General features: G+C 32.2%; 1 protein-coding gene across 3 annotated transcripts; it reads left to right on the top strand.

Annotated features, from left to right (window-relative positions):
- Window positions 1-563: 563 nt before the first annotated feature.
- Window positions 564-16,294, top strand: LOC144834601 (salivary peroxidase/catechol oxidase-like). 3 transcript variants are annotated; one of them, XM_078689467.1, is made up of 12 exons: window positions 564-644; window positions 5,212-5,401; window positions 6,987-7,288; window positions 7,749-7,830; window positions 9,784-9,953; window positions 10,948-11,121; window positions 12,712-12,936; window positions 13,221-13,881; window positions 14,204-14,368; window positions 14,755-14,924; window positions 15,156-15,279; window positions 15,396-16,294. In XM_078689467.1, exons 3-12 carry the CDS (start codon window positions 7,054-7,056, stop codon window positions 15,532-15,534), a joined length of 2,145 nt encoding a protein of 714 aa, XP_078545593.1. In that variant the 5' UTR covers window positions 564-644; window positions 5,212-5,401; window positions 6,987-7,053; the 3' UTR covers window positions 15,535-16,294. The 3 variants fall into 3 exon arrangements, with proteins under 3 accessions (XP_078545593.1, XP_078545594.1, XP_078545592.1); XM_078689468.1 differs by lacking the exon at window positions 564-644 and having other exon boundaries at window positions 5,105-5,397; XM_078689466.1 differs by lacking the exon at window positions 564-644 and having other exon boundaries at window positions 5,105-5,401.
- Window positions 16,295-17,412: the final 1,118 nt, after the last annotated feature.

The raw sequence follows: 17,412 nt of genomic DNA, 5'->3' as shown, positions 1-17,412 counted from the left end.
CTTTATTTAATAGTGTATGGTACACTGATAATTGCATGTCTTCTACCAATAAGGCCTAAGCTGTAATTTCGCCAATAAATAAAATCGTTATTACCTTATTAAATAATAGCAGATACTATATCGTATTTAATATTAGAGGGTCCACTAATAAGTTTAATATAATTCATATAAAACAAACATATCTTCAGAAAGATGAACAAACAGTTAGAAATATAGAATTCCTCAGGAAGTTTATATGTTTAAATCCAAAGGCAAATTACTGAAAAAAATGACAATGCTGTGGGTATCAGTGGCTGGATCTCAATGGAGATACAAAAATAAAGCGAAAAGCTAAAACAAAACGATAAAGTAAACAGCCAGAAAAGTTAGCAGAGCTTTCGGGCAACACTAGCCCTTCATCAGTGCAATATGTTTATATTGTCATGTATTAATTATTTTTCGTTGTTGTATTCCTTGAACTGTTATTGTTATTGTTAGTGTATATATACTTAATGTTAAGTCACGTTCGATGAGTTGTGGTTTTCCTATTCATATTAGGAAAAGGTCAGGGTGGCATCATTTAATATGCTTATGAAATGAGGATATGTTAGTTAGTATTATACATTCAATTTGGCAAGAGTGATCGAGGAACAGACAGCAGTAAGGTAAGTGTGTGGTGAGTCGACCTATATTTGGCAATACTTTATTTTTATGAAAGATTTTGCGTGTAAAATGCCATAGACATCGTGTTGGTGGAATTAGCCTATTAAAATGTTGAAATATTCTCGTGTATGAATCAAAACAGTGTATATGTGTACAGTTGCGTCTCGGCCGGAGGTTTATTTATGATTTTAACCCAATTGTACAGCGAATACATCCGACCCACTAACACAAATTATTGTTAGCTTCTGTAAAGGAATATTGTCCCCACCCACTTATCGAAAATGATTTTTAGTTTCTGTAAAGGAAAATTGTCCCCACCCACTTATAACAAAAATTATTTTTAGTTTCTGTAAAGGAATATTGTCCCCACCCACTTATCGAAAATGATTTTTAGTTTCTGTAAAGGAAAATTGTACCCACCCACTTATACCAAAAATGATTTTAGCTTTTGTAAAGACCTTCAGTGTGATTCGAACATACAACTTCTCACTATACAGGAGAGCGTCTCAAACATGACACCATATAAATAGGCCTAATAACCGGCAGACAATTATAATTTAAGAGTGAAATTCGCTCTTCCACGCTTCTCCGTTCATAATCAATTGTCGAAGTAGACTGGGTAACTAATAATAAATTATTTAAGAACGTTTTTATGTTTTAAACAGTTGCAGTGTGGATAATTTTCTTCAGTCTGAGGCGAATTTCATCAATCTGTCCCCTGGTGAAAATGCCACAATGATGTATCAAAATTGTAATTCACGTATTAGACATAATGTAAGGGTTAGTCGCACATCTAAAATGAACGCAAATTTCGTATTTGAAGGAAAACCACTGACGTTATCTCCAATCAATCAATGTTTTCCCCCATTCAATTATTATAATGCCTAATGAATGTTGACAAACTACGACCACAGGGTTCAGACAAAACAGGACGATGGTTTTCCACCAGATCACGTGGGGACGCATTAACGTATGGAGCGCGGTTTGGAAATGTAAACATAATCCATATGTTTATTGAAATTGGGATTAATATTGATATTAATGCATTGTCAGGATGTATGTATATTGGCCTATTGTCATGCACTGTAAGCTAATAACACATTTTTAGTCGCGTGCAACGCGACTCTACAGCTCACTATGTCGGTCGGTCGGTTGGTCGGTAAACACTACTTGAGCACGCGACTGCAGCCATGTTTATAGCCTTTATCTAAAACATATTTATACAGGATAAAAACATATCAGGTATAGATGTATCACCTGTTTTACATATGGTCCTGTTTATAGAAAATAAAAGGTTAAAACATTCATACAGAATTCTTTAAACACTTGTAAAAACAGTAAAATAACAAATTAAGTCAAAAATATACGTACATTTATGATAAAAGGAGTGAAAATACAAATAATAATAAATAATACATTGTGAAATAGTTAAATTAATTAAGATTAAAAGTAAAATTAAATTTCGAGATATGTTTTGTACAAAGAATAATCATAAATAATACATTGTGATAGTTGTTAATTAAGATATATAGAAGTATAGTCTATGATAATGAAGACATGAGCTGATAATGATACATTTAAATTAGTATAACCTAACCTATCCACTACAGTGGAAGTTTTAGGTACCTATAATAATTCTCGATAAATATTAACCCAGTTCTTCTTATTATACTCAAAAAGTAACAAACCTTTAAACAAAAAACACTATTAAATTTTACGATATCCGTATGGAAATAATCCCAATTGTTTACGTCGGGACAATAACGGTCCTTGGCATACCTTTTAATTTATATCAACATTTCAATCAAGATCAAGAAGTAGAGTTATATGATATTATATGAAATAGTGCTGCAACTCTTTTTATATCAATTGAGCTTTAAAATCAAATATTGCTGAAAATTCCACTATAAATCATGTTACATAACGATTCTTGTCCTTACTTGTATAGTGCAATACTAAAGAAGTATTGCTTTCACATTTTTTTTATAATTGTTCATTTCTTTAGATGTACAGATTTTATACAAATTTCGTTTATACCGTAAATCCTGGTTACACAACAAGTGTTTCGCCCTTGATTAAGTAGGTGACATTATGTTGAAGAATGTACCGTAAATTTTAATATTATAATACCTAGTCCCACCTTCGTATTAGATAAGTAAGCCGGTACCCGTACCCAACTGGTATGTTTTTAGTAATCCTCATTAATCCCTATTACCATGGCCACACTTTTTTCAAAAGAATTTAGTTTTAAAATGCATCGTCATTCCTTTGCGCATGTCCGTATTCATATTTTCATTTAACGATGCGTTCCCACTGAACGTTCAGTCTTCAATTCGCGCGAATACTATAAATTCGACTAGTGGTAAACAGACTTTAATCTGGAAAATAAAATTGGACGAATTAGGCCTACATTAATCTGCTAAAAAAAAGAAGAAGAATGAAAATAATGACATATCGAACGAATAGGAGTTTATTGTGTTTTCTAAAAAATTATGTAACCAGTAAATTTGAGAATGTCTCGACGTTTCTGGATTAAAGATGAAATTATTAATAAGATTTTGTTGATTAATACACGTTTTTGACATTTGCGAGTCAATCATAAATGTCATTCCTTGTGTAGCTAATTTATATATGTTGTTCCCTTCAAATTCTGTGTTGGATATGCCATTTTAATGTCACGTAACAGTTATTCACATTGACCAAAAAAAAAGTATTTACCTGAAAAATGTAGCCTAATTTTAAGCAAAAATATAAAAAAATAGTTTTTGGTTAAAATTAACCGTTTATTTTGTCTTTTTATAAGTGAAATACTTTTTTTTCTACAGAAGTGTATAACTTTATCAAAACTGCAAAATTGCCTATTAAAAGTCTGATTTTATTAATCTTCATTTTTTTGTTCTTGGGGACAATACATCTTTAAGGTTTTTAACAAAAACTAAATTTTGAAAAAGAAAGAAAGAAATACAGTATTTGTTTGTTTAAGATATTTATTGTTATGCTTTTAAAAGAAAATTATATATATATATATATATATTTGAGAGAAAGTTTAAAAAAATTAAGGTTGCCTCAATTGATTTAACTATTCTTTTTCAATGTCTAGCAAAATAGGTATTAGGCCTAAGTTTATAAAAGTTCCACTTTTTATTTTTCAATGTTTAGGGGCTGAAATTGACTAGTTGTGGCTATTTTTTAGCCCTTCCCATGATTTATTATGTTTTTATTTATGTTACAATGTTTGTAATACATTTTTTGGTAAAATAAAAGAAAGAAAGATATTATGATATATTCCAATTTTTATTAGTCATTGTTGCAGTTTTTAACTCGTGTAATATTTTTGTTTTTATAAACTCTAAAAATTCCTAAAGATATTCCTTTTAGTTACCAGGACCGAATTACTGTGGTTATGTGTCTTTGTATGTACAGTATTTCAAAAATGTTATAGTTATTTTAGATATGATTGACAAAAACAATCTTAAACTTTAGAATATTAGCATAACAACAGTGTTTGGATTGGTTTGCCGCTTTTATGGAGTTAATTTGCCAAGATCGTGAAAGCTTAGCGTGCGGTTAGTCTTTCATTGTGTTTTCACAATACATGTATTAATAAGATTTTCGGCGTTTGTGATAATTTTAAATAAACAGTAATAGAAAATAACGACTGTAGGCTAGATATCAGTTACATTCTATCTTATTTTGTATTAGTAAATTAGGTAACTACTGACAACAAGTACATCAGTAATCTGGGAGGTTGGCCTTTTTCGAAAGGTAGCCTTATATAGGCCTATAATATAATTGTATTTATTTATTTTATCACCCTCTTGATTGACACTTCGGAGTGACTGTCTGAATGTATGTATTGTCCCCTGAAAAAATAATTCATAATAATAATAGCTATCCACTTTGACCAAAAATTGGAGCGAAAAAAAAATGTATTTACCTGAAACTGTAATTTAAAGCCAAAAATGGTTATTTTGTCATTTTATAAGTTTTTTTTCCCTACGGAAGTGATTAAAACTACAAAATAACATATTTAAAGTCTGATTTAATTATTCTTCATTTTTCATGTTTTCGGGGACAAAGGTGTTCAGAGAAGAAAGGTATTTCTGAACAAAAAAAACCCATTAAAAACCGTGTATATCTACGTGTCACTAAACAAACTTGTTCATAAACATAAGCAAATAAACTTTATTATATAAATACAAAAAGTGGTAAACATTATATAGCCTAATAAAAATGTGGTGAGACAGATGTCAAAAATAAATCTTTGTCAGTTTTGCTTGAATGCTTACGAAAACATGTATTCACAAAAACTTAACTACCACTATTATAGTTGTTCTAACAATACAAATTCCACAGTTTAGCCTACACACCTACGGCGTCACACATAACTCTACCACTGATTGAATCAGTTCCATATTTCGCAACGCAGACAACACATTAAACGTCTTTAACACGCTATAAAGCAAAACTGACTGAAATTTCCTAAAACAAAAGGAAATATTTTAAATACTCGGATGTGCCTAGTAGGCGTGTAAAAGTAAAGACGATTTGACTTGTTTCTTTTAATAGGAATGTATTTGTTGTCTATTGTCACTTGTGGATTGTCGTTTTGTCTCGAGGTTGTGTAACACAATAGTGTAGTTTAGTCTACTAAAGGACATTAAGTTAAAAGAGAGCGAAGCACGGTATAGATACAATTGACTATGGGAATCTAACGGACTAACTGGGACATCGTCGGAATATTATTACAAAATTGTGCGTAAGTGTAAAACATAATTTTCCTTGTTTCTTTTTAAACTATTAATAACGTTGTTGTTGTTGTTGTTTTAAGACAATCATAACATGGCATAAGCTGTTATACATGGTCGGAATATATTGTCAAACTTTGTGTATATAAGTATAACGTTTTACTTGTTTTTAAAACTATTAATAACGTTGTTGTTTGAAGATAATCATAACATGGCATACTCTGTTATGAATATATTACCAAACATTGTGTAAGTTATAGGCCTATATAAGTATAACACTTCCTTTTTTTTAAACTATTAATAAATTTGTTTTTTTGGAGACAGTAATCACGGCATAAGCTGTGTAGTATCATTGTTTTAACCATTTATGGTTATCGGCACTTAAATGTATATACTTCTTCTATAAAGATGTTATTGGAATAGTTCTCAAACTTGTTATTTTAAACTGTTACAGTAGAATAGAATAGAGATTATTTATAGGCCGCCAAATTAAGTCTTGATTAGGGCTGCTATTAAGAATTAAAACCTGTATATGAACCACCAGGCCCACTGAAAGATTTTTGGAAATAAACGTTAAGATACATTTTTATTAGAGCATATAACATTCATAATGGTATAATCGCTCTGTAATTTCACCTCAATCAGATCATTGAGAAATTATTTCATAAATAGTTTCTCCATGGTCAGAATACATATGATTTTCCATAGCGACATTTTCTATGCTTGACAATTCGGCTAGTATAGGTCATTGTGTTTCAAAATGAGAATGACCACAGTGCTTATTTTATTTATTTCATTGACAACTGTATACTATTATATAGATGCAAAAAAACATGGAACTAAATAATTATCATAGGCCTAAAGCTTAGTTATTACAATTTACTGCACAAATCTCCTCTTTAAGCACCTTTAAGGACCCTTGGTAATTACTAATCCCTCGTTAAATCAATGCCACGAAATGCAAGATACAAAACTATATACCTCTATGCTGCTAATAACATTATAATTCACACTGAAGTATAATGTATTACTCATACATTTTCATAAACAACAATGGATTATGATTATCTTATTTTTTTCTTTATGACTAAACCAATCATTACATTCATGCTAATTATGTATTGAAAGCTGATGAATGTGTTGCAGCAAGCGATAATCGATTGGGTGTCCTTTACATCTTCGTGTTTTTCTTTAAAATGCGATTTTAAAAAACAAATAAAGGATATCTTTATTTAGAACTTCTTGACACAAACAGTCACCTCGAGATCAATGTTTATATTTTACATTGGTTGTTATATATCTCATTAATGGAGGAAGTATATATTGAATGGTAAGTTATTATCGGCCTGTCATTAATATCAATGTAGACTGTATTGCATGTATTACTCGATATTAGACAACGTGCGCTACTTTACGAGGTAAAATGGCTTAAGATTATTTTACATTAATTACGAAATCCAAAGTATAGATGGCGGAGGACAGGGCCACATGGAGGAACGTTGTTAAATCTACGGTGTCCCAACAGTCCCCAAACGGCTAATAAGGGTAAAGTAAAGTATAGGCCTAACCATTTTAAATTTTTTATTTGTTTTATAGAAAAGGTGCACTACGGTGCTATATTGCAGTATTTAAAGGTGTACTGCCACAGTAGATAGTCTGCATTATGGCACAAGAATTTTTATACAACAAAGAATTACAACTATACGCAAGTGCAGCTAGTATACGAATTGGAAAAAGGTTAGCAGACGCAGATGGTGATGATCCGGAGGAGGAGGAGAAGGAGAATCAAAGAAAATCACAAAAACGACATAAATTTTGGCTTATTATCGTCTTTATATTTATTTTATTTACCGGTGTAGCTGCAATTACATCAGTGATTATTTTCATCTTAAATAGCGGTGAGTACATGTGTCAAAATACATATTTATTATTAGGCCTATATTGTTCGGATAGACGGTAATAAGTGTTTGGTAAGTTTAGGCCAGAGTTATTATGTTTTTCAAACGCTGAAAATATGGGAAGGGTTTGGGAGCAAACGTCACGACGCGTACGTACCAAACACCAAACAACAAATCACGTATATGCACGATTCGTGACGTTTGTTCCCACTATTTTATACAGATTGGCTATAAGATTTTTGGATAAACTAAACCTTAAGCCTTGTCTACACTATCAAACTTTATGTGACAAAAAAATGTGATGTGCCCATATATGGACATGATGATGTCATATCACTACCATTATTTGGGCATATCACTACCATATTTGGGTACAGTTTGATAGTGTAGACAGAGCTTTATTAACGAATGAGGCCTAAAAACAGAGATATTTATATTCTCGGTGCTCATTTCCCCACAGATTCAGGATCATCGAGTTCAACTAAACCCAACGTAACGACGATAGTTCCAGAATTCACTCTTTTATGTTCATGTAAAGAAAGGTAGGAATGTGTTTCTGTACGTATAGTGTAAGTGATGAATAAGTAAATTCTAATAATTGTGTAGGCCTATAAAACTTAACAGTAAATATGTCTATCATTGTGTTTATACGTCACAAAAGACTTACTTCTCTTTGTCTGGGGGAATGTCAATATGACCAAAATAGTACATTAGTTTTTATTCTAATCAGTTCAAATTCCAATAACTACTTTGATTTACTCATTAATCGTTCTTAAGCTCTGTCTACACTATCAAACTAGTTTGACAGAAAAGTGTGATGTGATAGTGATATACCCAAATATGGTAGTGATATGACATCATCATGTCCATGGGAACATCACACTTTTATCACATAATGTTTGATAGTGTAGACAGAGCTTTATTAATTTAAAGTAAAGTTAAAGTATTTTGCCTATCATTAATTTTATTTATTTAATAGAGCCAGTAAGAGATTACATATTTTGACATGTTTGAAAGATTTGGAATGCCTTGTAACCATCTGCGTCAAATGTATATTAGCCACATAAGACCTGTAACTGAATATGCGTGTCCGGTATGGCACTTTGCTTTAACCATAGCACAATCCATGGAGCTTGAATCTATACAGAAACGCACTCGGACAAAAATTTGCATCTTATGATCAAGCAATTAAACTACTAAATCTTCAATTTTTAGATCAAAGAAGAGAAGATATTCTTCTTGTTTTTGCTAAAAACCTTAACAAAATCGTCCCTAACGCACTTCCTAAAATGAGAGGCGAAACGTGTGGCAGGATACTTAAGAATGCTAAGAAGCAAAGTGAAATATAATTATGGCAATACTAAAAAGTTCAACAACTCATGTTTCCTAGCCCTGTGTAGACTAATTAATAAACCAAAATAAATACATTTCGGGCATAATAACAACAATAACAACAATTACAATAGTTCTGTCAAAACGTGTATAATATAATACTTTGTATAAAGTACTTTCATCAGTCTTTTCCATGTGTAATATCTCCTTTTTAAAATAATTAAACTTTTTAATGTTGTGTTTAATGTTTGATGTTTGAAAGCTTGTACCAATTTTATATGTAAATCTCTCTAAAATTCAGTTTTATTTTATATACTGCAAAGAGAAATATTGAATAAAAGCAGAATGAATGAAATTTATTTAATTAAAAACATTTTTAACTGAATAGTTTTAATAAAAGAACATTTTGACTTATATTTTGACCTAGAAAACCAATTGTAGAGATAATAAGGTAGCCCATGTAAACTTAATGATCCTATCATTGTGTTTTAAAAAAGGGAAATGAATGACTGGCCTTAAAATAAAATAAAAACTATGAATAGAGTTCGTTAGAGATGAAACGGTAAACAGATTCAAATTGTACGTGCGTGCAAACCAAATGTTTCGGATCAGGTATTTTGTGTCCTGAAATCCTCTTAAAATTCGATAGAGGTTAAGCCTATCCCAATTCCACCCTTTAAAAAAAATCATTTGCAAATAATCAATCTTATTGATCAAATAGAAGCCATATTAAATCTGTATCGTTGTTTCTTTAATATAACACACAGTTTAGAGAAGATTACTTTATTAAAATTGCCTGCTCAATAGGGGAATTTACAAGAAATTTGTGTATATATATTGTGTTTTATAAATGGTATTCTATATAAAGCTCTGTCTACACTATCAAACTAGTTTGACAAAAAAAGTGTGATGTGCCCAAATATGGTAGTGATAACCCAAACTTGTGGTAGTGATATGACATCATCGTGTCAATATGTGGGCACATCACATTTTTGTCTCATAAAGTTTGATAGTGTAGACAGAACTTTAGACATGAATTTTTGCCAAATCCCCCTTTTCAAGACTATAACGGCAAGTATTCAAATGTGGATGGAAAAACACAGACACAATTTCAATAATAATTGATAATTAAATTATTAAATATTACTGTATCATTTTCTTAGTGTTGGTAGTACATGTTCATCAGCAGCCTACAATACGAATATCAATGACTGTCCAACTTCCTTTCATAAGTATCGTACATACGATGGTTCCTGCAACAACGTCTGCAACCCAAACATTGGCAAGTCACACACTCCTCCAAGAAGAATACTCCCGCCAGTTTATTCAGACGGTAAGAACGTCACATGAAAATAAAATAGCAATTAGGTCTATATGTTAATGTAAATGGGGGAATAACGTGCGACTTGCAGCCTACTGGGTTGAATTGCGCACATGTGTGGACGACACATACCACAACTTTCTTCTCCCCAAGGGTCCCTTCGAGTCCACAACGACAGAGGCTAAATGGACCAGTACACCGGGGTAACCCCCTACTCTTCCGAAGATATATATATTAATATAATAGATATATAATTAATGATCTAACTTATAAGGAACAAGGCCAACAGCCATTAAGTCGCGTGCTACAATGCATAGTGATACCGGACCGACAGACAGACCGACAGACAGACCGACCGACCGACCGACATAGTGAACTATAGAGTCGCGTCCACGCGACTAAAAAGGTGATTTTAATTCATCAGAATTCCAGGTCCAGGTTTGCATCCAATTTCCGCGTATACATTGCGTTTGCGCGGTCCACTCATCCTGGTTATGAGTCGAGTTCAAATCTAGTTTCGCATGCAAGATAAGTTTTTACCGTAGACGAAAATACATTGAAAACTGCATTTTAAATTGGGAATGTCCCGTATAACAAATAGTTCATGAATTCAGATCTAGAACATGATATAAGGAAATACTATAACAAATCAATCTAATAGGTTTGCTAGAGGCGCAGATTAACACCCAAGTATCACATAACTAGAGTTGAGTTGTTATTGAAGCAGTAATTATGATATCAAGATCTTACCATAGATTAAGAACGTTAAAAGTACGCTAATAATTAATAACAATGGTGGTGTAGTAAATAAAGCTTTGAACAATTTAGGATCGATCTCTGTTGTATAATTTAATGTACAGGTGTATTTTTTTTTTCTAAATATAAAACTGCAAAATGGCCTATTGAAAGTCTGATTCTATTATTTACTATCTTCATTTTCATGTTTTTGGGGGACAATACATCTTTAATAATAGTAAATAAAATACAACACTTTTCCAATCTTTAGAAAAAGCATCACCGAGATTGTCTGCCGTTGAAGAGGAACTACCAAACGTTAGAAATGTTTCTGTGCACTTCTCACATGAGGAAAACTTCAACATCAACTGCAAGTACACGGATCTGGTGATGCATTTTGGCCAATTGCTGGACCACGATTTGGACCATTCGGTAACAGAGGAAGGTAACATACATTCAGTATTCATTTCATTCATATTTGTATTTTATTTTCATTTTATTTCTTTATTCTGACATAAAATCATAGGATAAAAACACAATAAAGTACCGAGACGGCAAACTTATTTCCATTGTGGTCCTTTTTTCCCCCAGAGAACAATCATCAGCTTATGATGTGGACATCTATGGATAAATTAAAAAATACTGGTTACGGGGTCGTTTTGTTTATAGGTTTATTAATTTATTCATAATCACTCTTGAACAAATAGTTATTTTCACTCTACTTTTCTTCTTCTTTATCTGCTGAAAAACGATGTGATTTAGCTCTGTGTAAACTATCAAATTTAGTTTGACAAAAAACTGTGAGTTTCCCAAATATGGTAGTGATATGGTCAAATATGGTAGTGATATGGTCAAATATGGTATTGATATGACATCATAATGTCCATATATGGGCACATCACAATTTGTTGTCACATAAAGTTTGATAGTGTAGTCAGAGCTTTAACCAAACTTAAGAATCACCTTTACAATTCCATCATTTTTAATGTATTTTTCTTAATGTGTATTTTAAATTTTGAATGTTGTAATACTATTTCTGAATCACCCTTTTTAAAACAAGTACCTCCTTAAGTATATGTATCATTCTATTCATTTAAATTTGATAGAAAGCCCACGTGTTTAGTTTGACAAACAGCTATTGCACGCTCGAACGGTAGACTATTACATGCCTGTGGCTAGCATTGTTAACCGTATGACAATTCTATAGATTTTAAAAGTATTTTGTCAACAATTTGAATTTTAGAAATACGATAAGATAATCGTTATAGGTTCCTTTTATCTAATAAAAATATATGGTGCCTTTCACAGATCATTTCCTTTGAGTCTCCCAAAACTAATTATTCAGATGATAGTTCACATGCACTCACCTGAAGTTCAATTGTTTGTGTTCTTTATATTCAAACGGAAACGATGAAATGGCTCATAGTGGAAAATATGCACTTAAAATTAGAGTATGGGTATAATAAAACAGACATAAAAACGACAGGCTTATAAAAGGGTTATATTATACCAGATAGAACAGGTTATTTGTGTATAGGCTTCTGTATACTAAAACGTACTTATAACGTAGCTTACGTTGATAATCAAAGTTATTAATTTCAATTCCTTTTTTAGGAACCTGACAATTTTATAATACTTATAATTATGTTCTGCTTAAATCTAGTAAACATTTTAAAATTCGCTTCATTATTTCCAAAAGACGTTTAAGCTATGAAAACCAAACACTAATTTAGATAGCCTAGACTTGTTCCAAGTCTGTATTTATTGTCTTTTTATGTCATTCCACACGTCGTCGTTTTGATTTTTGTCTGAAAATCCAAACTCAAGTAATACACGTATGAAACGCCATATGTGCAAAAATATTTATCTTTTTACTAATATTAAGACAAAATTCCGTCTGAAGCCCAGACTATAGATTGCCATGCATGATGTAAATGAAATGACATACAGAATTATTGAAGTCAAGTAATTTGAAATCAATTTCATTATTATCAAATAATAATTTAATTTTAATCTATTTCATATTCATATTTAGTGCCATGTGGCTGTAATCGAACCGACAAATGTCTACCGATACCCATACCTAAAGATGACCCGTATTTTACCAAACCATGTATGGTATTCAAACGGTCGCAGAGAACGGCCGTCGAAGGATGTCCGTCCGCGCCAACTGAACACGTGAACGTCATTACGTCATATATCGATGGTTCATTCGTATATGGATCGACTGAACACGAGGCAAAGAAGTTGCGATCGTATGGTAAGTTTTGTACAGTAGGCTACTTGTCATGGCTACAGAAGAACGTAATTTTGTCAAATTCAATGAAATTATGTTATATTATATTTTATTTTTTAAATAGGACGTTTTACAATGGAAATCAAACAGACCCTTAAAAAAGTGTTGATGTATAATTTTTGGTTACGTATTATGATACAGAAAACGCATTTAACACGTTATAATAATATTGTTAGATATAGTGTTATTTTGCACATGCGTATTCTATTTCACATCATAATAATTAATTAATTATTGATTGATATTAGTTTCAGGTAAATTAAAAGTATATGAAAACCCATCAGGAAGCCATTTGAAGCCAATCCTACCGCACAACCCCACACATAGCAAATGTAAAGCCCAGACAATAGTTAAAAAGTGCCCCTTGGCAGGGGATAAAAGAGCATCTGTACAGCCAGGCCTACATGCTTTGCACACTGTATTTGTAAGGGAACACAATCGCCTTACAGACGAACTAACCATTTTGAATCCACACTGGAATGATGAAAGATTATTTCAAGAGGCTAGAAAAATTGTATCAGCTGTCTTCCAGCATATCACCTATTCGGAATATCTTCCAGTTATTCTTGGCCAGAAAAGCGTCCAGAGGCATAACTTAGCGTCAGGTAACCCGTATGCATATAGTGACTGTATAGACCCGTCAATAAGTAGTGTTTTCTCTTCTGCCGCGTTTCGTTTTGGACATAGTCAGATTGGTTCGTTTGTCGCGCGTGCAGACAAGAACTATCAACCAACGTATGATCCTTTGCCGCTTAGAGGAACATTTTTTAACGCATCCGTTCTTGATGACGCACGTGCTGGGGGTGTCGATTCTATCATTCTGGGCATGCTCAGTATCGGATTATTCAATGTGGATTATCAATTTTCAAAGGATATCACCGAACATTTATTTTCGGATCCACCAAATGCGTAAGTACAAACCAAACATGTTTATAGTTTATATTGGTACAAACAAAATCACTGACACACAGAGTTGGGCTAATACATTTGTAATGAAAAATGGTGTTCTTAAATACATCGACATTTCGATTGAAAGTCATGTCATGGAATTGTAATGTTGGATTTTGAATCGCTATGCATTTTGACCCAGTGCATAAATGTGATCATTTTTTTGTAACTGTGGTGATTATTATTATTATTTTTTTTGGACAATCAATTACTTTTTTTAACCAGTTACCAGTTTTGTCAATTCAACTGAAAGTTTCTTATAATTTCATTTCGTATTGTACAGTCCAGGGATGGATCTTTTAGCCATCAACATCCTGCGTGGCCGTGATCATGGTTTAGCATCTTACAATGATTGGAGGGACGTATGCGGGCTAGGGAAAGCAGAAACGTTTGCCGATTTAACCGAAATAAGCAAGGAAGTGCAACTACTTCTACAGAAGATATATCAGTAAGTACGCAAACAACATTTCAAAAAATGACACCGACCAATTAATTATTCTAGCATTCTGGGCATGCTCAGTATCGGATTATTCAATGTGGATTCCGAATATTAAATATTCTACACGATCGCTGTCCATGGAGTCTATCAGGGGAGCATTTTTTGTGTGACGATATAGAGGGCGCTATACACAACAATACAAAGTGCTGTGGTTATACAATTGAAGAGATATGGTTATCTCTGTCATGAAATAGTATGTATTGTAAAATGTTGTAACTAGCGTCATTATTACTATTTATACTCTGCACTACTATGATTCATAAATGACCTGGTTTAAGAAAACTTCATAGGATAAAATACATTAATAACCTATAAATTTTATTCGATTTTTTCAGAAATGTCAATGATATTGACGCTATTATTGGAATGTTTAGTGAAAGACACGTTGACGGAGCCCTCGTTGGGCCAACATTTTCATGCATTCTTGGTGAACAATTCCATAATCTTAAATTTGGTGATCGATTTTGGTATGAAAACACGGAAGGACACCAAGCTTTTAGTAAAAGTAAGTTTATTACATACTTTTAGTTTATGTTTCATGTTGATAAAATTATCGTAGGCCTACATTTCTATTTGGCAAACAAACAGTAAACAAACTATTTGGTTTATCGAATTAGTAAATCAACAAAGATGGAGGCCATTCAAATCTCGAGTCGTCTGCTGGTTGCTGTATCACCAATCAGTATCACTCGATCAATATTTTTATAAAACTGTTTTTTCAATCTTTAATCCACAGCCCAATTAGAAACGATTCGGACGTCAAGTTTGGCGAGACTGTTTTGTGATAACCTTGATGAGATAGAAACGGTCCAGCCACATGTTTTTATCGTGCCAGACAATGGATTCGAAATAGGAAAATGGTAAGAAAATAGCATTGTTTTTTTTTATTGATTGTTGAATAATAATAGCAAACATTGTATTTTACTATTATTTTCCTTGAACTAATTTGGTAACTGTATATTTTTTTTATTAATAGGAAAGAAAGTGTGCTCCCGGAAGACCTCGTGGAAATATACACAGACGACCAGTTCTCGTATGCGTACAATAGCCGCGTGTCGTGTTCTTCCGCGACTATTCCTTCAATTAACTTAAATGCTTGGAAAGACATTATTTGAAATTTTACACAATACAAATTAAAATGTGTATGTTCAATGGAAAATAATGTGTATTAGAGAGAAGCCAAAGTCTGATCATGGAGCTATAATGGTCTGATCTCTTGCTTTCCGGTGAGTGGAGGCTGCAGAGGGGTACAAAAAGAGATCATCAACCACCACGTTATTATAATTTGTAACTAAAGCTCTGCTGTCTAGACACACTATCGAACTTTATGTGACAAACAATTTGATGTACCCATATATAGACATGATGATGTAATATCACTACTACCATATTTGGGCATATCACTACCACATTTGGGCACACTACACTTTTTTTGTCAAACAAGTTGTTGGTTTGACCAAAGTGATTCTTGGTGACAGGAATATCGGCTTTTCCCGGGCATTTAATATCAGCCTACCCCTACAACTCTGATGATGAGAGGACATTTATTATAAAGTCGATCATATTATATGGTAGCCTACCTCGCTCGCATTTTGAGCTGTGGTTGTGTATTGGAGTTCACACTCTAGTTTGTATATAATACCTCTATGAAATAACACTTCAACATGGACATGTTATTTATACAAATTTCTCATTATGTGCAATAATTATATCAGTTTTAGTTGTATATATTATTATATGAGCTTATATAATTATGACACTTGAACTTTAAAGGTCAATAGTATGGTAATTTATTTCAAATAAAGTAGGTTTATTAATAGTAACGATCGTTTCTAGGATACATGATTGAATCGAGAAACTAGATATATTGTAAATAATGTACAAAGTAATTCTGAATTAAATTAAATTTGTAAGAAAATGTGCTCTAGTATTTTGTTTATTTAACATTTTGAGAATTATCTTATTCAACTTCTTATCGGTTGAGGATTTCTGATGTTAAAAGCGATGACTATTCGGTGTGTTTGATTAATTTAATTAATTAATTTATTTCGTTTTTCTTTTAGTAGGGTAGCGCAGCCCTATCAATAATAAATTAAAAACTGCTCTTCCGAGAGGCCCTACGACACATTTAAACATAATTTTAAAACAACTTAAACTAAACTTCAAAGCATGTTCTCATTGTTAATTATAACTTTTTATATAATTATTTTTAAATACAACCATCCTAAACCACACGCAAAAATTCACTTAAAGATGTATTGTCTCCGAAAAACATGAAAAATGAAGATAAATTAAATCAGACTTTGAATATGTTATTTTGTAGTTTTAATAAAGTTAATCACTTCAATAGAAAAAAAAACGAAAAAAAAAATGTTTTTACTTATAAAATGATAAAATTAATGGTTAAATGCAACCAAAAATCCATTGGCTGACAGCCAATTTAACCATTTTTTTGCTTTAAATTACATTTTTTCAGGCAAGTACATGGGTGGTGGTGTGGTGATTATTATTCAAAGTGATGTTTTATTGGAGAGCCGTTTATTCAAATAAATATCATCCTAATAAGTATTAATACATTATTTAATTTAAACATCTTTTGAAACTAACTGCCGTGACAGAGTGGGCCATTTCGGCCCAAGAAAGAAGACATTACGGCTTGCAACATGGGCAGACATCTCGGTCCTAACAGGACACAGATAGCCTACAGTTATTCCTGCCAGCTTACTTAATAAAACTCAGCTATCGGGATTTCACTCGATTAATGTCTTATCATCAAATCTCCCTATGTAATTTTATAATACTATTCCCCACAATATATTCCGATTCTTTATGGCGTATATTTAATTTGATCTTTATTAATTTGCAGTATAATTTTTATTTTTTAACTACTGTACCTTTCACACGCGCGGTCCGTTCCTAAAATAAACAAAAAACTAAAATGGCTATGACTAATGGCCAACTTAAGCTCCAGTCCTACTATAGTATCTGTTTTT

Source organism: Antedon bifida, chromosome 2 (genome assembly GCF_963402885.1).
Source record: "Antedon bifida chromosome 2, ecAntBifi1.1, whole genome shotgun sequence".
In the NCBI taxonomy this organism is placed as follows: Eukaryota; Metazoa; Echinodermata; class Crinoidea; order Comatulida; family Antedonidae; genus Antedon; species Antedon bifida.
Note: the sequence above shows the minus strand (reverse complement) of the source record. Positions and strands in the feature narration are given on the sequence as shown.

What these genes read in the sequence shown, in the direction of transcription:
- LOC144834601 (XM_078689467.1), top strand. Translation starts at nt 7,054, where the DNA reads ATGGCACAAGAATTTTTATACAACAAAGAATTACAACTATACGCAAGT. An exon ending in AAAGAAGTTGCGATCGTATG is followed by an intron (nt 12,937 to 13,220) that starts GTAAGTTTTGTA and finishes GATTGATATTAG; the next exon opens with TTTCAGGTAAATTAAAAGTA. An exon ending in ACACCAAGCTTTTAGTAAAA is followed by an intron (nt 14,925 to 15,155) that starts GTAAGTTTATTA and finishes TTTAATCCACAG; the next exon opens with CCCAATTAGAAACGATTCGG.